The following is a 26,148-nucleotide window of genomic DNA, read 5'->3' as shown; positions in this document are numbered from 1 at the left end:
AAAGTTTAAAGATTGTCTAATTAAGTATACCTATAAAAAAATAAAATAGAATAAAATAAAAATAAAATAAAATAAAATAATTGATTTACCTCATTACCTTCTACAGTCAATAAAAGCGACCTCCAGTCCAGTTGGTAGCAGTATTGCACCTGCAAGAGGGTTTGCTGACCACCAATAAGCATAAAAAAAAAAAAAAAAAAAAAAAAAAAAAAAAAAATACAGGGGGGGGGGGGGGGGTGTTGCGAAAGTGTGAGTACATATAGTCCAAAACTACAACCCCCCCTCTGCCCATTTCACAGCGGTGTTCCCAACATATTTTCTGTCGATCTTCACTTTTCCCTGCAGAAACTTTCCGTGGACAGCTCGTGCAACGGTAAGATCACGTTAAAGTTTTACAAACAGTGAGAGCTCAAAGTTCAGGCTTGTAAGAAAGTCTTTTCGTTTTCGACGAAAAAAAGTCGAAAAGGCACTTTTGTGTATGTTCCCAGGAAAAGCGGAAAACGGGTGCTGAGATTTCATGATTTTTTTTTAATATTTAGTATGTCAGTGGAAAGAAAATCCACTCTGATACCCTATTTATTTATCTTATTTTTGCATAATTTACATATCAGTATAATTGTTATTTTAAAAAATATTTTAAATGCTGATGTTCTTGAGTCTTTGGCTTTTTTGTGTCGGTGTCTTTGTTATTTTTCTCTCCTTTTGTAGATGCAACTAAATAATTTAATAAATTATACATATTTGGTTTAGACTGCTTGTTACAGAGCTTTAAGATCTGATTTAACCACAAACACAGTTAAATAAATGTGGTTCAAAACTGAAAATTTCACTGAGCACAAACTTGAACCTTTAAACTTTTATTTATTTATTTATTTAAAGCAAGCCCCTGCATGGAAGCTATGTTATACAAAGGTCCAAGGTTAATTTCTAACACATTAACAAATCTCAGGCAGGCAAAGTTTAGACCAGCGGTTTACCCTTCGATCAGCTGTAAGTTGAAAAGTAGCCTTGCACCTCCATTCACTTGGGTATAACATCTGTATTTCACTAACGAGACATGACTTTATGCATGTGCTTTATGTGTTTTATTGTTTAATCTTTACTCATTTCTGTTTACAGGTTGACAAAAGACAGTGTAATACTTAGAGCACATGGGATTGTGACAGAGATACGACAGCTCGGAGATCTAAAGATGATATCACGCCTAAGTGTATATGGAAAAGTAACAAATTTTCAACGGGTTGTGGGTAAGGTTAAATTCCATCCTTCGTGTTTCTAAAATGGTTTTATGTAGAACTTGTGCTTGTGTTAAAAAAAGACGTCTTCAGTAAAATTAGAAAAGAAATTCTGCTTATTTACAGGAAAACTACAGCAGCAACTGTTGCTTGACAGTCTGAGATGTAAGTGATTATTTTTCTCTGTAGACTACAGAAAAGTGGTTCCCAACCTGGGAATCCCAAGTCCCCAAATACCACAGGAGTCCACAAGGCTTTGACTTTGCAGTTCAATTCAGCTTTATTTGTATGGAGCCACTTCACAACAATGTCATCTCAGGGCACTTAACAGACAAATCAATTTGAGACAGTTCCTAATGAATGGTAGCCTACTTAAGGAAAACCAACAGACTGCATCAAGTTTTCACTTCGATCACCTCCATTGTTTGGATTATTTAATTAATTAAATCTTAAAACAATTAATCCTAGTTGCGTGAAGGGGATCTTCAAGGAAAATGGGTTGGGAAACAGGAAGAATCTGCTGGAAGTTATAGAACACAGAGTGAACCAGTTGTAGGAATTACAGTCTGTCATTAAGCAGGTTGTAATTCTCATGTTTTCTGCTCCATGTCTGTTTCATGTTTTATCAGCTCAGATATATGTTTAGTTAATCCGGGGCCTCCCTCGTCTTCCTTGGCTGTCAAGTATCTATTCTTTTACTCTGCAGGTGCAATTCGGTGGAGGAGCAGCATTAAGCAAGCCCCTTTATTGACAGCTGCTCCAGTTCGGGCCCTCGTAGATGAACAAATCACCATCAAAGGGCATTTCCTGCCCCCCCACTGTCCCGTAACAGTATGCGCTCGAATGCACAGTGATGACGGAGACCTGTGGGAGTCGTTCGCTCATTACAATACCAATAAAAATGGCTCTGTTAGCTGTGAGTAAAACAGATTAATTACATTTATTCTTACCTTTTTATTCTGTAATATGTTATTGAATATGTAATCTATAAAAATAAAAACAAGTTGACCCATCTGTTGTTAGAAAATGCTAAATTAAAATATCTGGCTAATAATATAGGCTAAAAGTAAAAGTTAAGATATTTAAAATGTTGGCTAAATTATGCTGTTGTTCTTTTTCAGTTGGACTTTTACAGTGTAAAAATGTAAACAACTGAAAATAACCCAGATAAAAGATATTAACTGCTGAAATCTAGAATTAAAAAACTGTTTATGAACAAGCTGGTTGCAAATAATTACTCATCAGAGTCATAGGTTAATATTTTCTGTATTTACTGTTTAGTAAACCTGTTTAGCTAGTCTTGTAAGCAGGTGATTTTCTTTTCTCGCTCCCCGTTTCCCTCGTCAGTGACCAATGATCATTCAGTCGGAGGTTCTTATTTGGGATGTGAGCCAATGGGACTCTTCTGGTCGATGCAGCCGGCTCCTGGAGGAAGAGAAGGTTTGAGGCAGGTGATGAAAGTAGGCTGGCTGAAAGCTTTGCAGGATTGAGTTTGTCTCCTTGAACGCTGGTGTAAAGTCCAAGCTGTCTGCATGTGGTAAATTACTAATAAAGTGTTGATGCTTAACACCCTATTTAGTGGTCAGTTTAAAGTCCTATTTTTCATACACCTTTCATGCAACAATACACAGCTCAAACAGTTACTGTAGGTCATAGAAGATGTGGCGCTCATGTGTTCCACTTTGTGTTTATGAGACATGTAATTCTCCATCTGTACTATTTTCTGACTGACTTGTTTTTCGGGTTTTTTTTCCACAGATTGAGGAAGAAAGATGTGGAGACTCCATACACAGTGAACATCTCCATACTAGAGGGTCACGTTTCACCCAGTGAAGGGCAGATCCCTGAGCTGGCAGTCGTTACTACTGAGCGCTGGTACATGTCTCCAGGAGTAAGGAGAACAGAGATTCGTCAAAATGGAGTTGTAGGGACGCTTTTTTTACCTCCTGGTGAGCATTTGATTAACTCATGTAGTGATTTTTACCCCATGCGGCACCATCTAGCCAAACACAGATAAGTTATCTAAGGTCTTCACAGGTTATGATGATAATGAATTGGTGTCTTTAATTTCTCTGTTCTGCTGCAGGGCCAGGCCCGTTTCCAGCCATGCTGGATCTATGGGGAATGGGCGGAGGGCTGCCAGAATATCGCTCCTCCTTGTTTGCATCCAGGGGCTATGCCAGTCTGGCTCTTGCCTACGTTGGTCACAAAGACTTACCTGGTCCACCAAACCAAGTTAATGTTGGGGATTCATATTTTAAGGTAGGATGACATCCAAGCTTTACTTTATTGGATGTCAGTTCTTTCTGTAAGCGTTTTATTTTGAAGGAAAAGTGATTGGGTTGAATAGTTGCAAAATGACCTCCTATTATCTCTAACTAAGTGCTTTCTTTTATTCTTGTTGCAAAATGTAAACCATTTAAAGCAGGATGAAAGGGAAAATTCATAATACAGCTGCACTTACTGAGAATCTGACCAGACTGACACTCAGATGTAATGTTGGTCTGCGGTGGAGAAGCTACAGCAGCTCAGTAAACATTACATTTGTCTTTATATGCTGCTGTCATGCTGTTTCCCTACTGCTATATTAGACTAGAGATTGTAATATAATGAGCTATAAATGATCTTATTATCAGATTGGTCATTTAAGAAAGTAAAGAAAAAGCCATGAAAGTGAAAGATGTCACGAGCGGCCCACACTCATCTTTCTGTCTTCATACAACTTCAGTCAAAAGATTGGACATACTTTCTCATTAGATTTAATGGGGACGTGTGTCCAAACTTTTGACTTGTATTCTATATGACAATAATCACAGGTTACTTCAGAGTCGTGGTCATAAGAAATTGTGGGACAGAATTATCTCTTTCCTTTCATAAACAATGATCTGTTGCATCCTGTGTTAAACAGGATGCACTAGATAATGCATTAGGTCAGGATACTAAAGGAAACACTAAGTACCTTTCATTAGGACTTAGAGCAGGGATCACAAACTCCGGACCACTTGGGCCAGGGCCTGCTGGTTTTAGTTTCCTTGCTTCGACACAGCTGACTCAAATTAATTGGCCAATAAGAGGCTTGTACTAAAATTGACAACAAGCATTTGGAGATCCATTTAATTTGAATCAGGTGTGTTACAGCAGGGAAGCATCTAAAACCTGCAGTACACTGGACCAGGAGGTCTGGAGTTGGTAATCCCTGCTCTAGAGAAATCAACCAGCTTTCATTATTTCTACAATATAGATGCTTCTGGGTCATTTCACTCAGTTAGGAGCCTTCTGAATGAAAAAAGACAAGCTAATTAATTGATGCCTTTACTTGTCTTAAATGATTTATTAATTTTATCTAAAAATGTCCCATTTGTTCTGTGTTGACAGGCAGCAGTTCATCTACTTCAAGGTCACAGTCAGGTTGCAGCAGACAGAGTTGGGATCATTGGTCTCTCCTTTGGATGCTATTTGACGCTTCGCATTGCTACAAATACTGGGGTCAAAGTAGGTCACAAAGCGTCCTGTCTTTTTTTTTTTAAACCTGCTGTCTGATTAGCACATTAACATAATATCGAATAAGCTCATAAATATCATGAAGTTGTTTTAAAGTTTGTAAAGCTTGTAGAATCATGTTTTTGTTGCCTTGTTCTCCTCTCCAGCCATCCTGTTTGGTTTGTATCAATGGCCCAGTGGGAAGCACAATGTCGCTTACACATCCAGATGGCAGGACTGAACTATTTGATAAGTATGTGTCTGATAATGATCGGTGTTACCAGTAATATACAAGTACCTCAGCTAAATAGAAAAACAATTATTCTACAGTCATTTAGCAGACGCTTTTATCCAAAGCGACAATTAGCTTTTTACAATTTACATCTTACAGCAGGGGTCACTCCGGTCGTTGAGGGCTACCGTCCTGCAGGTTTTAGATGTCTCCCTGCTGCAACACACCTGACTCAAATCAATGACTCATTAACAGGCTGCTGCAGAAGTTGACAACAAGTTGCTGGAGAATCATTTAATTTAAATCAGGTGTGTCGCAGCCAGGAGACATCTAAAACCTGCAGGACGGCAGCCCAGGAGGACTGGAGCTGAGGGACTGTTGTAAGATGTAAATAGAAAGAAAAAACAATAGTTTGTCCAAATTTTATTGAATATTTTTAAAAAATAAAAAGAGCGGAGACTAAATTAGTTTTGTGTGTCTGTGTGTGTGGTTGTAGTAAAATATTTTTTACAACCTTGGCTAATTTAGCACCTGGACTAGTAGCTATGAAGCCATGCTGCTGTGATAAGAGCAGAATGTGACTTGTTTTTGTCTTGCTGAAGTAAGTAATGCCTTCCTGATCAAGTCGTCCTCTTAAGTGTTGTTTTAAAACCTGTATACACCATGTAGCAATGATGCTGTTTTCAAAGATCTCAAGTTTACCAAGTTTGCCTTGTGCACTAGTGCACCTCGTACCATCACTGATGCTGGCTTTTGAGTTGTACACTGACAACAAGCCAGATGGTAAAACTCTTCTTCAGCTTGGAGAACACAGTGTTAAAGAAGCACAGAGCTGTCACCCAAATAAAATAAAATTAAAAAATTGTAATTATTGTAAAACGGGAAACTTATTACGGTATAATACGATACGTTTTGTGGTGAAAACGTAGAATTTAAACCATATTAGTCTTTGAATGAGGAAACTGTGCATGGAGTAGATTAGTGAAATGTCTAATTTACCAAATGTGATTAAGTTGTACTTCATACTAGGCTGAGACAAAGACAGACTAGACAACGGAGAAACTTGGAGGAAAATGTGACAATGTTGACGTTGTACCCCTAAACCAGACAGGACTCCCTCTTCATGTCGGCAGCTTAATTCTCCCAGACCAAGTGCTGCATATTGCCACTTTAATTCTAATTTTAGGTTTCAGAAGACAGCTAGGCCATAGGCTTACCACTGGTACATGTTAACGAAAAGCAACACGCACACTCAGACACATGCATGCACCATCTTACTGCATGTAGGCAGGTGACATGCCATGCTGCTCATAACAGTCCCAAATTCCTGTTTATACAACAATAAAACAGAGTAGAACAATAAAATCATTGACAAAAAAATGAAATGTTTTCGGCTTCATGAGAATAATTTCCATAAAATGCATTTTGCTCCAATACTTCTAGATCACAACACCTGCATACCGTCTTTTGTGTTTCATGTTCTTACAATAAAATTATCAGGTTAAAAAGTGAAAAGGTCCAATTTTTAAAATGTCATCTCTATGCTTCCGTACAGTGTCCATAATTTCCACAAAAAAAAAAAAAAACAAACAAAAGAAAATGGTTTTAAGTTTTAATTTATTAGATGACAGGACAGTTTTCCACTCCATCTCAGTCCATTGGTCCAGCCAAAGGAAAGCAACAGGGTTACTGGATTTTACCTATAAATGTTTTTTTGTTTTGTTTTTTTTTTTGCACGTTAAACTTTTGCCTTGCTTTTGTGAGGGCTGCAAGACTTTGTTTACTGACTGGTTTGTAAAAGTACTCCTCAACCCATGCATTGTCTACAGAATCATGTTTGGTTTTGATGGCTGCCTGAGGCCCCCAAATTCTAGGTCATTCAAGACTGGGTCCCAGTCTCAGGAACTGTGTTCAAAGATTTTCTAGATTCATGGATATTTTGAATTATTTTATGTATTAAGGATGATGAAATCCCCACATTTTTCCCCCCAAAAATATTACTGCAGTGTTACTGTCAGAAATATTATGTATAAATTGCCTTATTTCACAGATTCTCCTCTCGTGGTATCCATTATCAGATGCTTGTGATGTATCCAGTCACGTTACAGACCTGTTGCTGAGTTTTTTTTTCTATCAGGAATTTCAACAAAATCAGTTAATTAAATAATATCATGTATCTGCTCTTTGGTTTTTCAGTTTCCGGAAATATTGGTCGTATGATGAACAAGGCTATGTTCTTTTCAAGGAGGTGTCCTTGCCTGTTAATCTCCCCCCTGAAAGCATTGTCAAGGTGATGATATGTTCGCATGTGGTAGCAATATACGTCCTGGTCAGATATGATCACAAACACGAGCAACGCAGTGAGATCAGATTGCACAGAGCACATTCAGAGGTGGTCTTGTTCACATGTGGACAAACAGTGTAAAGGCAAAACAATTTGCTGTTTACACTGTGTGAATCTATGATGATGTAATTCTGGTCTCTGAGTGTGACATAGGTGTGAAGGTGACATCCAGGTACAAAATCACTGGAGATGCTGATGTAAACTGTCACAAACTGACCTAATTCTGATTGGATCGGCTAAGACACATGTTCATATCTGGTCTGCTTCAAAGATGTAGCACCCTCCCTCTACTAGGAGCAGACAAGGACGCCTACATACATGAAAATAACCTCAGTAATTCAATTTTTAGCTTTAATTTCCTTTGTGTTTACAGCTAGAGAAGCTCAACTGTCCACTGATGTACATCGTTGGTGAAGATGACCTGAGTGCTTCAAGCATAGAGAATGCAGATATGGTAGAATATCTCATTTAAGCTGATTTTTTTCACTGAAAAAATGATGATCACACTTTTGTAGCACTTGATGCGACATGTTCAGTGTTAATGTCTATAATAAATGTCAAGAAAACATTTGTTTTAGCTTCAAATCCAAACTCATTTTCATGTTATTGTTTGTATACTTGCTGTATGTAGCTGGTTGTTTTTATAAGGCTGATTAATTCGTCAACAGATTGAAAAGACTCTGAAAGCTGCAGGTAAATCCCATCTGTTCACCCGTTTGTCATACCCCGGTGCTGGTCACCTGATCGAGCCGCCTTACTCACCAAATTCAAGATCATCCATGTGGACTGTCAAGCCAAAGAAATGTGAGTTTTATCCACGTTTATAGCTTACCCACATACTATCCCATACTTAAGAGATCCTTTATTTTTATATTAAATATTGTTATTTTTCCTGCAGTGATCACTCTGTGGGGGGGTCACCCTGCAGCCCACGCTGTTGCCCAGGAAGATGCGTGGAGAAAGATCCTGGATTTTATGGAAAGCAATCTGAGACAGTGAATTTCCAGTGAATTGAAATCTCAAGATGGAAAACGGCCCACGTTGACTGGGACAATGAACGTATGAAATTACCGGATAGGGTTTTACTCGTAGAGAGCTGAAGGAGGAAATTGAACTTGTTGATTCATTTGTTGCTTATGAGGCAGGCTGCAGGTTGTCCACAAGAGGTCGCTGTAGTACCAATTAATGTAGAATAACTAAGGGAGAGCAGTCATAGCAGTAGTTTGGATGCTAGTAGTCACAAGCAGGTCTGTAATATAGTTTTTATCTGGAGCATGTTAGGTATCCACATCTTTAAATCTGTAGTGTTGCTGTTGATGTCATTAGTCAGATTTCAGACATGCAAGCCTGAAGCTGCAACAGGATGGTACTGGTCGAGTTTGCTCTCAGGGGACTGTATTCTTGTGTTAATCGCTTCTTCTTTATGTGCCTTCATTTAATCATTCTGTTTTATTCAGCAATCTTTTTTAATACTAAATAACAGATTTAATGATTAACCATCCAAGTTGATCATAATATTTTCAGATTTTTTTTTTTTAATATATTTTCACATGTAAAATAAATAAATAAATCAGAGATGCTGTTTGTGTGTTCCTCACATTTTTATTGAGGAGTTAAAAGGCATGCTGATTATTTATCGTGGAACTTTGAGTTGAAGATTTCATGGCACGCTGAGGTAACCATAGCGATGAGGGCAATGAACTCTTTAAAGTCAATCTCCAGGTCTCCGTTCTGGTCGATATCGGCAAAAAGCTCGTCCAGAGTCTCGTTCTCCTGGATTTTCTGTCCGGCAAGAAAATGACATAAAAGTAAATCATTTACGGGAAGTTTTTAATAAATAGCATAAGACTAAAAGTCAGCAGCAGCACATGCTCACAAAATGTTGCGTACTACATATGTGGGATGTGTTGTACAAGTAAAGATTTAAAATACATTATTTAGTGACTGTGTATTTTCTCTGAGGAGCAGTTTTAAGAGCACCACACTGGTGTTCAGCATAGACATGAAAATGATGCGCACTCATCATGACTGTTTAACACTTAATGTAAGAATTATTGAGAAAAGTGCTGCATATTGGCTTCTAGATCAACAACTTACCACTATGAAATGACTCATCTCATTGTTGATGAGTGCTTTAAGTTCTGCTTTCCTCAGTTTGCATCGGTGACCCGAGTATTTTTTGAAAACTCGAATAATACTGGTAATACCATTCTCCAGATCTGACATGGGGTCCTTTGAAGCCTGCAACAAATACAAAATCATTCCCAGTTTTACTTTTTAACTCTCATGCAGATTTTTTTTTTAATGTATTTATTTTGAATGCATATATTAGTAGCTCATCATAACTATATTATTATTTAGATCGCGTTCCCAAAGTAAGAAAATCTTGTTTTTTATATAATTTTAATCTTACCTCCATCTGAAGTAGCTCCTGTATCTGGTAATGTAACTGAGTGCAGCTAAAGGCTGGTCTAGCAGCATGTTGTTGGCCTCGCCCAGATTACAGTGGACATAGAGCCATATTGATCAATCATGTGAAGGCCTTTCATCTGCCTACATAATGCACAACTAATGGACATCAGTGGTCAGTGCTACAGCTAAAAACCATATGCTCTTAAAATTAGTTGTTTCTATTTTCAGCTCTGCCACAAACCTCATACAAGGTTGTTGGATGTGTCCATATAAGTCTTAGGTAGTCTTGCTTCATTCAATGAATTCCAGATGATGTATTCAGTGTTGACCTACAGTTGCTGTGAACAAACATCAAGTTCAATCCAATACATTATCATTCATTTACATCATTGCATTACATCACAGTGTGTGACCATTAAGATATAACACATTAAAATAAAATGTATGTTGCAAATAGAAATGTTTGCCATGCTTTTGTAAAACACTTGTAAAACATTTATTGGTGTCGCAACATTCAAAGGCTCTAATATTAAAAGGTTATAGCTTATGTTTTTGGGGGGAATGCAGAAAATTAATTAAAACATTACGGGAAAGCTGTAAATGATGTGAGTGTCAAGGTATTAGAGACCTTATTGGACGTTACACCAACACTATCTCTTTGGTACAGAATTGGACAAGACACTGTATCCTACAGTCATAAAGAGGATCAACATAATTACCTACATACTGAAGAAATACATCCTAGAATCAGCAAACAACTCTATCATTTAATGCGTCTGAACAAATTTTAAATGAAACTTTACAACTAGAACAAATTTTTTTCATTTTAAGAAATAAGGGGGGCATCTTCCTGAGAATATGAGAACCACTTATGGACCTCTGACACCAACCTAGTGGGAGGGGAGGCTTCATATACAAAAGAGATCTATAAACCTCTACCATGGCTTGAAGAAAATTTATAGCTTCTGCCTGAGTGATACATTTGAGGGCTTTGTGTCTCCCCATATGTTGGTCATAGCTGAGCTTACTAAATACTAAACACTATGTTTTTCTTTAGTACAGTAGAGAAAAAAATATAAACATAAAATCAAGCAACAACTAAAGCAGATTTCAGTCATGAACAAAACAGTTCATTTTTCAAATTAACCAACATTCAGATGTGATTACTGCAGCTTAACCACCAAATTATATTATTTGGGCTGAACATGTAGGGCAAGCAGTTTCCTGTCAATAACTCACCACCACTTTAGCTTCTGGAGGAAGACACAAATGTATACACTATTCTCATGCTCAGATATAAACATGTTAGTACAACTATTTGCAATTTTGTGATGAAGTCTAGGTTATAAAATATTACAGTCAAACCAGAGGTTTTATGTATTATTTCCAGATTTATTATAGCAGTAGTTCATGCCGAGGGAAAAATAAAGAGAAAGAAATAAACAAACAAAAAAACAGCCATTTCAGGAAGTAATACGAATAAAAAATATTAAAACATATCTAACAAATACAGTAAAAGATATATAAACAGTGGCAGATGACTAAATGTAAAAGATGGAGTTTAGAAATCCCAAAATCTGAGAGGGGGGGGGGGGGGGAGGGGGGGGGACTCACTTATGCCATTTTGCATGAATTGGATTTCCTCACTAATAATAATAATCTTATTTCCCGCATTCATCCTGTGTTTGTTAAAGTTTTGTCATTTTTCTTACACTTTCCAAACAGACCTGCCGCCCCTTCAGAAAGCAAACAGTCTGAAAGATAAAGGCTATATGATTTCAATATTTTACTCACATATGAATATTTTACTTAAAGTCCATCACTAAATTTAAGCTTATTATATAGCACACTGTAGCTGCACATGATTTCAAAAGTATCAAAACTTTATATTCTACATGCAATAAAGTACATACAAATACAAACAGTTTCTTGCTCTGAGGTAAGTTTCACTGTACTTGGTTGGAAACGTCAACCACAGTGCAGGGGAAATAATATTATATCGTCTCCTTAATGTAAAAAATAATACACAAACAAAAAGGCCGCACATATACTTCAGAAAGACGGCCTTTGCCGTTTCCAAGTTGTAGAAGTAGAATTTCATATTTCCTCTGAACGCACCGCGTTCCGCATCCTGTTGTCCGTACCTTGATAAATCCGCCGTGCTCAGTGCGTACGTTCGTGTCTTGACCTTATATTTTTCAGCCTTTTGATGAGAGAGGAGCGTCGCCCTTCCTGCAATAGGAAACTGACGTAAAGAACCCAGATCTAGTCAATCAATCTTAATCAGGGGCTTAAGTATTGTCATTTTATTAAGGTCCGTGTGCTTTGTAGTCCTTTTTCGTCAGAATTTCTCGCAACTGGTGTCGGCAGCTCTGACAGGAAAACGCAGTCATCGAGAGGAAGAAAAGAGCAGTGTGTAACCAGTAAGGTTTCAGTCATTACAGCCTAGTTTTTCTTTTCGTATATTTAAATTTTTTTTCTTTGCTTTTTGGCGTATGAATGTTATTAAGATACTTGTTTTGGGGCAGCTATAATACAGCTGAGTAAAAGGACGCTGCTGGAATTACAGGTCAAAATATAATCGTATTATTAAACTACACATTTAGATGGCCTGTGTTTCCATCCCCAGGTAACATATCTATAGAGAGAGGTGGTAATGTTTTAATTTTCCATTTGTTTTTATACACACACAAAAAAAAGTGGATTAAAAACTTAATGACACTTGTCACTGCAAATTCTTATTAAGCTGTGGAACAAAGTTTTGCATAATTTCAGGATATTTATATGGAGATTTGACTTGATGGTGAGCTGCTTTTCTGGTTTTCATGCAAAGCCCTAAAGCCACATCCCTCCCTCACATTTCTTTTTTCAGAGATGCCCTGTTTTCATTTTGAGACTATAATTAGTCCAGCATGTGCACATGTGACCTCCCTCATCTCTTTTTCTCTCTTTCACAGTTACCAGCAGGCTCCCTGCCTCTTCTTCTTTTTTTTTTTTTTTCTTTTTTTTTGGTTTTTTTTGTTCAGGCATGGCTGATCTGCTGCAGCTGCTGCTACGGGTGGGTGAGAAGGCTGCAAATGTGGCTCGGGTCTGCAGGCAGGAGGCTCCTCTGTTTCAGCTCCTTGTGCAGGAGAAGACTGGCGATGACAAGAACAAGAAATTTGTGCAGGACTTTAAGACGCTTGCCGATGTGGTGATCCAGGAGATGATCCGACATGATGTGGGCACTCAGGTGGGACAAGTCAAAGTTTCAACCAACATAATGAACTAGAGCTGGATCAAGACTTTATTGTGTTGTGATGTTTTCTTTTTCTGTTTTTGTGCAGTTCCCTGACATGGATGGTTTTATTCATGGAGAGGAGTCTAACAAGTTTGAAAACGGGCTTGGTAATTGCTCGTTATTACACATAACATACATGTTGGGTCACCAGGGTCCCAGCAGTAGAGCATATACTTGAAGAGCTTAAAATACTTCTGGCATTAAGATCAGCATGTGTTCAAGTGGAATAAAATGTCAACACTAATGCGTGTCACTGTCTAAATATTTAATCGTGTTACACCTTGTGCTCTATAAACATTTGAAGTGGTTTGTTGTAAAATGATCGGAGCCTCATTGTGTCACCAGGAGAAAGTGTGACGGTCACGGTGTGCAGCACAGAGGAGGAGACTGCGAAACTGCTGGCCACGGTGTTAGATGGTGACCATACAGCAGCATCTCTGCTGGCACAAGCCATCCACCAAGACCTGGCGACCATTGAAGCGAGCACAGACGGCCTGACTGTTCCCCTCAGCCCCTCTGAACTTGGCATCTGGATTGACCCCATAGGTAAAAATAAAAATGGGCGGTTTATCTAAAATCTCATTCTAAGAAACTCCTGAGAGCACGGCTTATCATGAATGCTTCTGTTGTCTCCTTTACTTGATAACAAGATGCCACCAGTCAGTACATAGAGGGGCGTGAGGAAGTGGTAGAGGAGGGCGTCTTGTCTCCCTCAGGTCTGCACTGCGCCCTGGTTCTGATTGGGGTCTACCTCCGGAGCACGGGCGAGCCTGTCATGGGTGTTATCAACCAGCCGTTTAACCACAAAGATCCAACAGGTGGAGGGTGAGTTGAATCAACAGACAGCAATCATAATAATCATAATCACAACAAAAACTTCACTTAAAATCTGATTTTGGCTGGTAGTTGACATGCATGTTTTTCCAGCTTGAAGTTAAGCCTTCTGACCTCTGATTCATTTCATTCGCAGCTGGAGGGGAAAGCATTACTGGGGTGTGTCCTATGGCAACATCAACGTCTGTTCAGTTTCACCACCAAACTGTGGACCTAAAGGTCAACAAGGACTGTCTGTGGTACTGAGCTCAAGTGAAAAGCAGGTGGTGAAAGAAGCTCTGACCTCGCTGTGTGGCCCTGACAAGCTGATATACGCTTCTGGAGCCGGCTACAAGATCCTCTGTGTCATCCAGGGCCTTTCTGATATTTACGTTCTTTCAGAGGGAAGCACCTTTAAGTGGGACTCCTGTGCTCCTCACGCCTTGCTCCGAGCCCTCGGAGGGGGAGTGGTGGACTTGTCTAAGAGTCTGCAGTCCACCTGTGAAGGACGGGATCACAACACAGAACTGATCTACAACCAGCCTTACACCGAACACAAGGGAGCCGACCGCTGGGCTAATCATGGCGGCCTGGTGGCGTATCGAGACTTATCTCAGCTACGCAGCATCATCGGTGCACTAAAAGGCAAACTGTAGCTTAAAGAACTACCGCAAGCTAATGCACTTAATGTTGCATAAATTATCATATTCATGTTTTCTATACTAGTCTGGGGAGATGCGTGAGAATAGAGGTGATATATTTTACTCAGAAATGCTATTTTAATTTTAACCAGACTTACGTGCATTTATTGCAAAGTGAACTACAGTTCTAGGGCAAATGATATTAATGCTGAGCATCCCAAAATTTTAAAACGGGTTTCTTTTGGATCATTAAACAAGCAGTCAAGATTTAGGTTTGCAGTATTTTTTTCCCTCAAAATTCAAATGATTATCTCAGAGTCAAATTAAAAAAAAAATATAACAAACTGTCCTATGCAAAAGTAAATTGTAAATATTCCAAATTATCTTATTTATTTTGGGTCAACCAGCAGGAAAATGAACTGACATGGTTTCCAATTTTGTGCTAAATTAATTTATGTACAGGGAGGCTTAATTTTTATACGGGGCTGTTTAGATGTTGGCTTCCTCCTTGCAGGAGGAACAAGTTAAGCATTATTTGTGAATGGTTTCTAGCTCAGAGCTGCACTGAATGAGCTCTTCACATTTTATCATAGACAGAAGGAAAAAGTGCTCACTGCTGGACAGCTGAGAAATATAAAGCTGTAGGAAGGCAACACAAGACTGCTTCTAACTGACCCACAACATCTTCTTAGTTACAGATACTGAAGAATGCATTTTCACAATCCTTGTTCTAAATCTAACATGTAAAAGGCTGTAACAAGTCAAAGGAGAGAATCAACACCACTTCTCTGAAATGGCTCCTTGTAAGGAGCAGATGCTCTGCTCTCTTTTCATGGCCCTAGCACAGTTGGTTAAAGGTCAACAAATGGAAAAGAAATGAAGTAAAACAGTGACAAAGAGTCCTTTTCACTGGGGCTTTACAGTAAAATGAAATGCTAGGCCAGGTGGAAGGATGGGACTTATGCAAGCAGCAGCAAGTTTGCAATGTAAAAACTTCCTTCAATGTGTTGTTTTCTCTGTAAATGTATGAAATGTTTTAACTTTTATAGACAATAACAAAACACTGTAACTGACGAATGATGAGTAAACAATGAACAGAAAATGTAACCAACATTTGTGCATATAGGAAATCACCTTTATTTGAAAACCGGAGAAAGCAGGGGAAACAAACCGAACAGTGATATTTTTAAAACTTCGTCAGCCGGGAACTCACCACACAATTCCCGACAAATAACCCTGATGATTGTCAAATATTTTTTGCAATAATTCTGCATATTCTGTCAAAAAAAACACACAAAAAAAACAAACTCTGGAGTGTCGGCTCTTTCATTGACTTCTTGGACTTTTGCTACCTCTTTAAACACACCACTGCACATTCTCAAATCACAAAGTGTTAGAATAAAGCGTCATGTTGAGCATGCTCATGGCTGTGGGTCCAGTTTCCTAAACAGGGACTCAAGCAGATCATTGAAATTTAACCTTCTGAAAATATGGATACAACTAATAATGCGACAAGAAAAAAATGTTTTAACAAATATGAATCATTTGTTTGTCTCTTATCTTCCTACAATTAAAATTTTACTCTGCCCTCTCAGTAAAGGTCATTTTTAGTTGTGATATTTATAGTTTGGTGCAGAGTTTAACTTAAAAAAGCCAATTCAGGACTAGTTTTTGTGTTTTAAACTGGTTATTTAGACTCAAATCAATTACTCCTTGTATAGAAAACTGGTCAAACACTATAAACAAAAACGTTCTGACAAACAGAAGCATGGCAAACTTTTCATCCTGCTTAAATAATCTCAAACTATATTTGCTCCTTTTAAGCTGCACATTAGAATATCACACAATAGTTCCCATATTTTTCTCCAGGGTGTAATGGTTGTGCAATCAGAATTTGTTTTGCAGGGGGAAAAAAATTAAAAATTGCTAGTGAAACGTTAACTTGTCGGGCTACACCTCCTTCTCAGCTGCAGCTGGAGGAGACTGGTTTTGGCTAACTCACTGATGGCAGATGTTATTTCAGTGGTGGGTGTGCAAATTAAAACAAAAGGAAATTAACACAAACAAAAGCTGCAAATATATAAAATAGCCTTTATCAAATGCCTTATCGCACATTATTACCATATCACTTCATTCTGACAATCCTCGTGTCAGTTGTAAACAATAATAGCCGTTTTTTTTTCTTTTTGTTTTTTCTAAATGAAGCTATGATTAAAATTTAAGCGTACTTGCTATCCAAGGCTCATGTCAACACAGCTGACTCCTTCGTGTTGTTACAACCAGTATCGCTGTGGAAACTGCAAGCAAATCAGTTGTTTATAGATTTTTACTCTTATTTCTGTGAATCTGTGACGTTCAAACCTGAACCACATTAACTGTAATTGAATAAGAGCCTGTAGCACATGACTGCCAACGCTGTAATGAACCATCAAGATAGCATTACACACTGGCGGAAGTGGGGGGGTAATAAACAAGAGGACGATGAAGGACATATAATTTTGTTTGTAATAATAACCAAGATGGCTGGTATTAAACAGTCATGACTTAAGATGCTATGAAACATCTTACTGGCATAAAATGAACAAAAGGTCAAAACTGACATGACTGGAAATTTAGTTTTTCAGCAGCTGCCTGAAAAACAATGTAAATCAACAATGTAGCAGCATTAACAGTTTTTATCACTTACCGGATCAAACTAGTGTTATGTCTGAAACTGAAATGAAGACGGCAGTCTAGATGATGAAAAGAAAGATGTGACAGCGCTATGATTACATGCTGGTCAGCATCATGTCGGATTAACTATAAACATGTACAACTCAAGCAGCTGATAAACTGTTGGTTAACTAGTGAAATTTTACTTTCCTATCAGGATTTTATTTATCATCTACACAAATTTTAATTGAACTTTTAGAAATTTTAAATAGAGCTGTAGATGTGTAGCTAATGAAGGCAAATTCTGTTAATGAGTGGTCATGGAGCATGGTATGGTTTTGGTGGTAAAGATACCAGCACTACAGCATTGTACTGAATAAGATATAGTACATGGCAGTACTACATTTTATGCCCACACTTTCCCAAAGTTAACTGTCTATTTTTACTTTCTTGGAAACTCCATATTGTCCCCCAGTGACTTTGATCAGATGGATCCCTGGCTAATTTTTCCTACAGAAACTTCCCAAAATTTGAAGCTGACTAATTATTCTTCTGTAAGTAAAAAGCATTCTGCATTTCCATAAAGAGTTGCTTTATCTTTGTTAATGTGGTTCAGATGAGTTGGGTTTGGTTGATTTGGTATTAACTCTTGAAATATGGAGGGCGAGGCACTGCTCCAGAAGCAGATGCAAACAACTAATAACAGTAGCACTGACCCAGTGAAGCTGCGCAGACCCTCACCTTCATTTTTCCGTTAAGTGAGCTATAAATCTGATCTAATCTAACCCTCTCCTCAACTGTCCTTCTGTCTGGAACTGATGTGTTGAAATAACCTTATACAGCAGCAAAAGTGAGAGAACTGAAGCATTAAAATGCAGGTGAATAAATCATGCATTGACGATGGATTTGGCAGGAAATAATGAAAAGAAAAATGTTTCATTACAGCATCCTAAAAAGGATTTCAATTTCAAAGGCTACAGTCATTTTTAAGACCAACAAAACAAGGTGTTGCTGCCACCTCTTCAACCTTCGATTCTCACATTCAGTAAACTGGCTCCTCTTTATGATCAGTCTCACTGCTTTGGCTAATCTCACTGCAGACGTGCACCCATGAACCGTCTCCAGGTCAGGTCTTGGAATGCCAAGAGGCAGGCGAGACAAACATGGCCATTATTTATTGTGTCCCTGCGCTGTGATTTTGATACACTTGCAAGTCAACGGACTTCACCTTTGAAAAGGTTTACGGACCTTCTTCCTCCTTCGAGGGGGTTTTCCACTGTCAGTCCAGGTCTCATTGGAATCTGGTCGCTGCCCCCCTGGCATGTAGAAACCTGTGGGACCGGGGGGAGGGGAGAACGGACTTGCTCCAGCACCCGGTGGGTGATGATGAGGCGGACCTGAGGGGAAAAAGTTTGCATTGGCAGCCATGTCATTAGGTGGTCCGCCCTTGAAGATTCTGTTGAAGAAGTCCTGCAAGTCGGCCGGGTTTGTCGGACCTGGGGCATGTTCTGATGATGCCCTGAAAGACAACATGGAAAGTTTGTGATACTTGAGTCAGGTGAAGATATGCTCTTTTATATAACTGTATAAATGATGATGGTTTATCAAAAGAGCAAAACAACAGTTTCTATCAGTTATCTACAACAGTTTCCCAGTCCTGCTTCTGATGACCCACTTTTTATGTTACTTTTTATTATATTTGTAATTTCGTTGCACTTTTTGTTATAATGACAATAAAGTTCTATTCTATTCTTTTTTTTTTTTTGTTCAGCTTGTCCAGCTAAATTCAAGCTCTAACATTCAGGGTGTATTAAAGAGCTGGAACAATTTCAATTTGAATCTTTTAAATAAAATGTCATTGTCTGCACTTTGAGCCCATAATTATATCATTTCAACTTGATGATATTTTGGCAGGCAGCGTAATGAACACAAAATATAATTATCTAGATATTTCTGGATCTGATAGTATCTACATAGAAGTTTAAATGGTGCTGGTTTAGACTTTCATTAAATAAATGTCTAAACACAAGAGGGAGCTCCTCCTAAACCAGAGAAAATGTATTCATTAAACACAATTATCAGAAAGAATTTCATCAATATATCAATATAAAATAATAATATAAGATAATATAAGATATAATATAATATAAGATAAGAAAATATAAGATAATAATATATGATATATAATATATCTATATAGATATATATATATATATATATATATATATATATATATATATATATATATATATATATATATATATATATATATATATATATATATTTGGGGGGGGGTATCTAATGGCCTTTTCCTGCTTATGCTAATGGGGATGTGTGTGGACATGATGCAAGATGTCTGCGTCTGTGTGTTTGTACTGAAGACAGGAAGCACAACACAACACCCAAATTTGTCAGCTTGTTCCATTAACCAACTTTAACAAAAATTTAAAAAATTAAGAGCGAAAAATTTGTTTAAATTTAAACAATTTAAGAAGAGCTAAACTAAATAGCCTAAATAACTAGCAGAACTCCTATAGATTATACAGGTCATTGTCACTTTTTTACAACAAAATTAAACCGCAGTTATCAAGAACATATGAATTATTAGAGGTTGTAGAGGCTGTATGTATATAATTATTCAAAAAGCAGTTTTAAAGTTTTCTTATTTATTTTTATTGTTTAAAACCGTTGTTATACAGACTGGCTTTGAGAGCAAATTAAGCATCAGCACCATGGAAGAGACTGTTGTACTCAAACACATTACAGAAAACAGCTCATTCAAACCAAGGCCAGAGGTTTTAACACACATGCCTCTTAAAATCCTGCCTTTTTTTTTTTAAACCTGAAACAGCTTTTTATGGATAAAACACTTGTTGTGGGCCAACTAGTTTACCAGACTGCTTTCACTGGAACCTTGCTGATATAACAAGACTGTTTTTGTTGCAATATCATCTGCTACTGGTACAGGATGGCTTCAAGATAAACTGTATTTACAACAGGTCTGAAATAAATCTTTACTGAATCTACAGTTTTGACTGTAGCCTGGAAAAGTATCATCATTCACATCTCAAGAATCTAAGCTTTCCAGCGGAATATAACGTGTAGACTGAGTAAAATACATAGTTATTTGTCATGTCCCACACAGGAGACGTCCAGTACCAACAAGTATCGTCCCAATTTATCACTATATGTATATATATAAATATATATATATATATATATATATATATATATATATATATGTATAGAGAGAGAGAGAGAGAGAGAGAGAGAGAGAGAGAGAGAGAGAGAGAGAGACATTTATCTTAGTTACGATATTTTAAGGTATATCAACTCTTCCTAACAGATCACAAAGCAGCAGATTAAGTAGCCTTAATCAAGTGATGAACATCTAAATAAATGACAATGATACAGGAAGAAATAACTATAACAATCTCTTTTTCCACATTCATCAGTGGCTGTTGGGAATTCAGTTTGTTATTTAGGATGTTTCTCCAATTATGTCATTATAACAAGGAAGTTCAGCTTCGAAACTACAAGCTTTTCAGAGTTAGACTTCCTTGTTAGTTTAAGTTGGTGAATGGAACTGGGCTGTCCAACCTAACGTTCATTACTCACTTCATTCAATTCAACAATAAATATGAAAGAGGACAGAAACAGCATGGGTTTATACATTTAAACAAAAGAATAAAGACAAAAAAAGAATATAGTGTTTCCAATGAGCTATTTTTAACCATGCTGTGATAAAATCCTACAGGTGCAGGAACGTACCTGTGCCGTGCGGTGTTGCTGTTCTTTGAGCCAAAGGAGATGTGATACGGCACACGATGTGTGTCAGGGGAGATGCCTATTCTTTGGCAACCTGCCCACTCTGAAACAAGACAGACAGACAGATCATATGAATGACCGGGTGTTCTAGATTCATGAAAAACATTTTCAGTGATGTGAAATTACAACCTAATTATAACCAGCTGTAAGAAATCCCTGAAAATATCTGTTATGACTGCTGTAGTTTATTAATTATGAAAATTGTAGTGTGCAGGTGCCAGGTCGTGATTGGTGCGTCTTCCAGCAGCTCACCAGGGATTGGCTGGTGGAGGATGGCTTCTTTGTAAAAAATCTGAGTTGAAAACAGAAGGGCACTCATCTCCCAAACAGCCACATTTTGTTTATACCTCAGCAGTTTGCAGTGATTTTCATGCATGGTTTGTCTTTTTTCATTCCCTCTTCTCCTTTTTTTTGTTAGAGGAGTAAGTCGTCGTAACCTTTTCTACTTTATTTTGGTATAGGTTACCTCCTGTTTTGTTCAGATAGTTTTGTTTTGATGGTTATTTTGGCCCTGGCACCCTGAAGTAACTCATCCCCAAATAGACTTCTGTGATTCCAGATCTCTGTAAATAAAAACACACTGTTTCACCTTCATTATGTCTCTGTGGCTGCTTCAGACCCGGGGACGATGAGTGACTTTCATGTTGTGTCTTGCCTACCTAAGACTCACATTATGCATCAGCACCATGTTTTGTTTTGTTTCCAGTTAGCTACCACGGCTCTTATTTATGACTTTATCTGCTGGAGCCCACAAACTCTAATGAAAACACAATGCTGAGCAGGCAAATGTATGGCCCAGAATGTTTTCTTTTTCTCTATGAAGCAACATTTTCAAAGTTTGCATCTAATTTATTCTACAACTGGATGGAAACGACGGTAGCAAAACTTCTCTTTTTACATGTGAACGCATCACAAGACATAAATACTGATGCTGAAAAATCTCATGCAACTACAAAATGCATATTTGGCTTGCTAAAAGATTTAAGTAAAAGCTGATCTTTACCTGTAATATCATACACCTTTCCTTCCATACAAGCAAAATATGTGATGCGTAGGCCCAACATGCTGGACTCGGCCCACAGGTCCCCCTCCTCAGCACTATGGCAACGGTTGCATTCAGCACAGAACCGGGCTTCAGCAGGCTCCCGATCCATCTCGAATCGCCTGCACATCCACATTGAAGCACAGAAAAGAAATATAACTGTGGTGAAAGTTTACTACATACGAAGCAGCTACAGTGTGTATGATTCTCCATATTTACAGAAATTACTATCATGGCATTAAGTGCTGGTGATGTTGAGTGTGTAGCAACATACTTGTGCTTGCCTTCACATTTTGTACACATCATGGTGTTCATCGCTTCCTTCAGGTCATCTTGCAGTTTGGTGAGAAACTCATTCATGGACTTTGAGAGCTCAGTTGCTGCCATGCGCTTCCTACGTGGAAATGAAACAACCAAAACAAGTATTTTTAGATTTAGATAAGAAAGTTTATTTGAACATAATGACAAATACAAAAAACAAAAATTAAATAAAATATATGACTATGAAAATATATGAAAAAAAGAAAACACAAACAGTTCAAGGGGAGTGGGTGGAAGCATAAGCTTATATAATCCCACCCCAGTAAATTACAACAATCTTCAGATATTATACCAACCTCTACGGGGCACTAGATAATCTTATAGAAACAGTAGTGCTAATAACAAAATTCAGTCTATACAATCAACATCTCCTTACAGAATATGTTATCATGAAACTATATAGTAATAATAGTCTTGCTAACAACAATACAGTAATAATAATAGTGATACCCATATAATAATATTATCCTAATTATGTTACATAATCTATAAGCTTACAATAATCAATGAAGTATCTAGTTTTTATCAAGCAACTGCAGAATTAAAGCCAAACTATTTCTTTTCTAGTTTTACTTTGGTTTTACATTTAACACGTTTACCAAATTCTCTGTGTACTTACAATTCATACTCCCGTCGTGTTTCAGGGTTACTGACAATATCCCAGGCTGCCCTGAGAACTTTGAACGCCTCTCCTGCTCGTGGGTGTTTGTTCTTGTCTGGGTGAACCTAAAAGAAAATAAACCAAGGAAAAAGCTGCTTACAAAAAGAATAAAAAAAAAATATCACTATTTATTGGTCATTATTGCAGGTGGCTAAAACTAACACTAAAGCAACACTTCTGGTATCACACCGTACGCACCTGGACAGCCAGCTGTCTGTAGGCCTTCTTCAGCTCAGTCTCTGTGGCATGCACCTCTACACCGAGCACTGTAAAGGGGTCGAGCTCATCCTCTGGTACCTCAGCCAATGCTAGCAGTCTCTCCAACTCCTGGTCTGGCTCACCTCTTCCTGTTCTACCGGGTGAGTCAGGTGTGAACTGTGGCACATGATGTTCCTTCCTGAACCGACTTCGAATTCTGTCTAGCAGGGATACAACTCTCTTCCAAAACCTTGACTCCAAAAAAGTTGTCCAATAGCGTTTCCCCCTCTCTCCACCGATGCGGATCAACATCTCCTTTGACCACTGAGAACTGATAATAGCTAAAGCACAAAAAAATCCAAAACCAGATAAAACCGCTGTCTTTACCCACTTTACTGACCTCACGGTTTTCTCCAGTAGGTCAGTTCCTGTGTGTTTTGTCCATTTCAGAATTCGACCAACATCTGCCTTCAATCCGGGTATATCAGTCATTTTTACAAGTATCCGCTGCCCAAAGTTGTAAAGTTTTACAACTCCCATCTCCACTCCAACTCCACAATTGTGAGTTAAAGTCACGATAATTTCAATCAACATGTGGATGCATGAGATGCACCAAAGGCTCAGAGACTCTGAAAGCATCTCTTTGAAAGCAAAGACAAGTTGGTTGCCTGTCCGCCGGCGACCCCGGTTCTGCTGATGGTGGTGGTGGTTCCGTCTGCGTGTCTGCTTGTGCCGACTGCCACCTGACATGACATTGCCTTTTGGAAAGGAGTAAAAAGAACTCTGATTGCTCTGCTCTAACACTGATCCACTGCTTCTTAATTTGCACTTCCTTCCACTTCCCATACTTCTCCAGCCAGATTCCCCATTCATGTGCTGCTCCTTTGCAGCTTCATCCTCTTCTTGATTTATGACCTGTGAGTTCTCATGATCTGTACTGCTTTCATGTTCAAACCCACCAGAAACCTCCTCAGTATCCTCTGTAGCCTCCATGGATCCACAATACTCTGCTTCATCAGCTCCTGAGAGTTGTGGAGTAGATGGATTTGGGATTTCCTGAGATTTAAGATAGGCTGTTTTGTCCTCCTCCTCACAGTCATCATCAGTCTCTCTGCCCTGCCGCTGACTTAAGTCAGCCACTGAGGCAGTGTCGCCATCAGGGATCTCTTCATCATCCATTTCCTTCTCAGCTGCTCCTTTCTCCATGTCAATTACAGCAGTAAAGTCGGAATCCCATAAAGGAGGATTTCCTAAATCCATAATCTATTGCAAAATTTTCCCCAGGGTCCCATACAAAAGTGAGACTGGGGGTTCTTAACAGCAACACTCTGGTCCAACATATCAGTGGCCATTTCTGGGTGTCAAAAGGCTTTCGCACGGCTCACATGATGCAGTGTTTCATCTGAAATACAACAGATCAGAAATCAGAAGACAATCATATCACAGTAAACATTCTCAGACCTTTAAAAAAAAAAATAGACTAAATTTTAAAACTAGATTTTAGATTTTGCAACTACTCTATGTTAAATTTTCTTTGATTACACCTGGTTCTTCATTTTCCACACTATATTAGTAAATACAGCCAAAAAAAAAAAAAGAAAAGAAAAAAGAATCAAATTTCCAGATAATGTTGCCACAATGCATATCGCAATATAGGATTATGCATATTAGCCAAATACCAAAATAAATGTAAGCTGCTGCCCAGTCATAAATACATTTAATATAAGCTTTGATTTGACATTTCTGCCTATATACGGTTATAAACTGCAGTCAAATGTCTTGACACCAGAGCAGCAGAGGAAGATATGTTCGTGGAATACCACTTAGTAATAATAGTGCCCACATAATACCCAATCATCACCCCTCTATTTTTACTACTTCTGCTTTTAATATCGCTGCACAGTACTTTCACAACTTTAAGTAAATACTGTTTTATACTGTTTTAAAGTAGAACATTTTCTAGAAGAAGAGTACTACAGTGCGGCACTGATACATTTACTCAAACATACGAACTTTTATCTAATTGCAGCAAGAAATTCCTCATAATTTGGAAACAACGTTGTTTGAAGAAACTTTCTCTTAAAAATGGATTAGGCAAAGACCCAACTGAGTAAGCTTAATGTTTAACCTTAATGTAATGCAACTATTTAATATGTCCAGCTGTAGTAGAAATGAGAAAATAAAGCCATGCAAGCTTTGTAAACACGTACATGTGTAAGACAGATCTCAATAAACAAGAATGCTGTTGTTTGCTAACTCAGTAAACCAGAGTGAGAAATAAAGCGTATGTGAAATTCCGGATGAAATAAACAAACTATGTTAAGTAAAGAGACGCTGTTAGTCTTACAGACAGCCGCCTGTCCATCTGGTCTCATTTTAACACTTTAAAATACCAGATGTTTTGTTTTTTACGACGGCTAATGTTAGCAGGGTGTTAGCACGAGGAAGCAGGATGACAGACATCGTTCAAATCCGCTCACCTATCGCTGGCTAACCTGCAAATACTTCTACTACATAAGGTATCAAACGATGATTACACCACAGGAAAAATAGTAACTGTTGACGCCTTAAGCTCACACGCAACCCACCTCAGCGGCTAACTATTAGCTAGTGTCACTAACGAACTGGACTAGCTAAAATTAACGCTTGTTTCCTCTTCCTGTAAGGTTTGACGAGTGCGATAAGGCAAGTTTCAAACACAGGACGAGTCCAGTAAGTACGCAATTATTTCTATTTTGCTTTTAAACAAACTATATGTCATATATACCTCTGAGATAACTGTGTAACCTTGTTTTAAACTGACAGTCAAGTGTCCGTTGTGGGGTTTTTTCTTTTTTGTAAATATATAGTTACTTCTTCTTCTGCGCATTTTCCCACTTTAATCAAGTTTCTTCTTCCGCCTCCTGTTTCTTCTTCGCTGTTTCAACCACGGAAGGGCTCTACTGCCTCCTACGGGTCATGATAACCCTGAATTTATTAATTCAAACTGCATTATATATATAATATATT

General features: G+C 38.1%; 4 protein-coding genes across 8 annotated transcripts; 2 read left to right on the top strand and 2 right to left on the bottom strand.

The window, feature by feature from the left end:
* The first annotated feature begins 241 nt into the window (after positions 1-241).
* Positions 242-8,871, top strand: LOC121636921 (acyl-coenzyme A amino acid N-acyltransferase 1-like). Of its 2 annotated transcripts, XM_041980780.1 has the most exons (14): positions 242-373; positions 1,120-1,247; positions 1,362-1,400; positions 1,942-2,151; positions 2,583-2,682; positions 2,994-3,184; positions 3,322-3,497; positions 4,611-4,727; positions 4,883-4,968; positions 7,144-7,237; positions 7,665-7,745; positions 7,960-8,095; positions 8,190-8,339; positions 8,370-8,871. In XM_041980780.1, the coding sequence occupies exons 2-13, from the start codon at positions 1,193-1,195 to the stop codon at positions 8,288-8,290; spliced, it is 1,386 nt and encodes a 461-aa protein (XP_041836714.1). In that variant the 5' UTR covers positions 242-373; positions 1,120-1,192; the 3' UTR covers positions 8,291-8,339; positions 8,370-8,871. The 2 variants fall into 2 exon arrangements, with proteins under 2 accessions (XP_041836714.1, XP_041836716.1); XM_041980782.1 differs by lacking the exon at positions 1,362-1,400.
* Positions 8,872-8,920: 49 nt separating this feature from the next.
* On the bottom strand, positions 8,921-9,769 carry LOC121636926 (protein S100-B-like). Its single transcript, XM_041980794.1, has 3 exons — positions 9,705-9,769; positions 9,389-9,532; positions 8,921-9,073 (listed from the first exon to the last, which is right to left on the bottom strand). The coding sequence occupies exons 1-3, from the start codon at positions 9,708-9,710 to the stop codon at positions 8,921-8,923; spliced, it is 303 nt and encodes a 100-aa protein (XP_041836728.1). The 5' UTR covers positions 9,711-9,769.
* A 2,091-nt stretch (positions 9,770-11,860) lies between these two features.
* On the top strand, positions 11,861-15,978 carry inpp1 (inositol polyphosphate-1-phosphatase). Of its 2 annotated transcripts, none has more exons than XM_041979711.1 (6): positions 11,861-12,126; positions 12,730-12,935; positions 13,030-13,090; positions 13,329-13,529; positions 13,634-13,808; positions 13,954-15,978. In XM_041979711.1, the coding sequence occupies exons 2-6, from the start codon at positions 12,732-12,734 to the stop codon at positions 14,450-14,452; spliced, it is 1,140 nt and encodes a 379-aa protein (XP_041835645.1). In that variant the 5' UTR covers positions 11,861-12,126; positions 12,730-12,731; the 3' UTR covers positions 14,453-15,978. The 2 variants fall into 2 exon arrangements, with proteins under 2 accessions (XP_041835645.1, XP_041835644.1); XM_041979710.1 differs by having other exon boundaries at positions 12,661-12,935.
* Positions 15,559-26,083, bottom strand: dnajc14 (DnaJ (Hsp40) homolog, subfamily C, member 14). 3 transcript variants are annotated; one of them, XM_041979707.1, is made up of 7 exons: positions 25,620-26,083; positions 23,140-24,541; positions 22,900-23,006; positions 22,234-22,353; positions 21,921-22,081; positions 20,861-20,960; positions 15,559-18,608 (listed from the first exon to the last, which is right to left on the bottom strand). In XM_041979707.1, the coding sequence occupies exons 2-7, from the start codon at positions 24,397-24,399 to the stop codon at positions 18,314-18,316; spliced, it is 2,043 nt and encodes a 680-aa protein (XP_041835641.1). In that variant the 5' UTR covers positions 24,400-24,541; positions 25,620-26,083; the 3' UTR covers positions 15,559-18,313. The 3 variants fall into 3 exon arrangements, with proteins under 3 accessions (XP_041835641.1, XP_041835642.1, XP_041835640.1); XM_041979708.1 differs by having other exon boundaries at positions 25,728-26,083; XM_041979706.1 differs by having other exon boundaries at positions 25,907-26,083.
* Between the last annotated feature and the right edge of the window lie 65 nt (positions 26,084-26,148).

Source organism: Melanotaenia boesemani, chromosome 3 (assembly GCF_017639745.1).
Source record: "Melanotaenia boesemani isolate fMelBoe1 chromosome 3, fMelBoe1.pri, whole genome shotgun sequence".
In the NCBI taxonomy this organism is placed as follows: domain Eukaryota; kingdom Metazoa; phylum Chordata; class Actinopteri; order Atheriniformes; family Melanotaeniidae; genus Melanotaenia; species Melanotaenia boesemani.
Note: the sequence above shows the minus strand (reverse complement) of the source record. Positions and strands in the feature narration are given on the sequence as shown.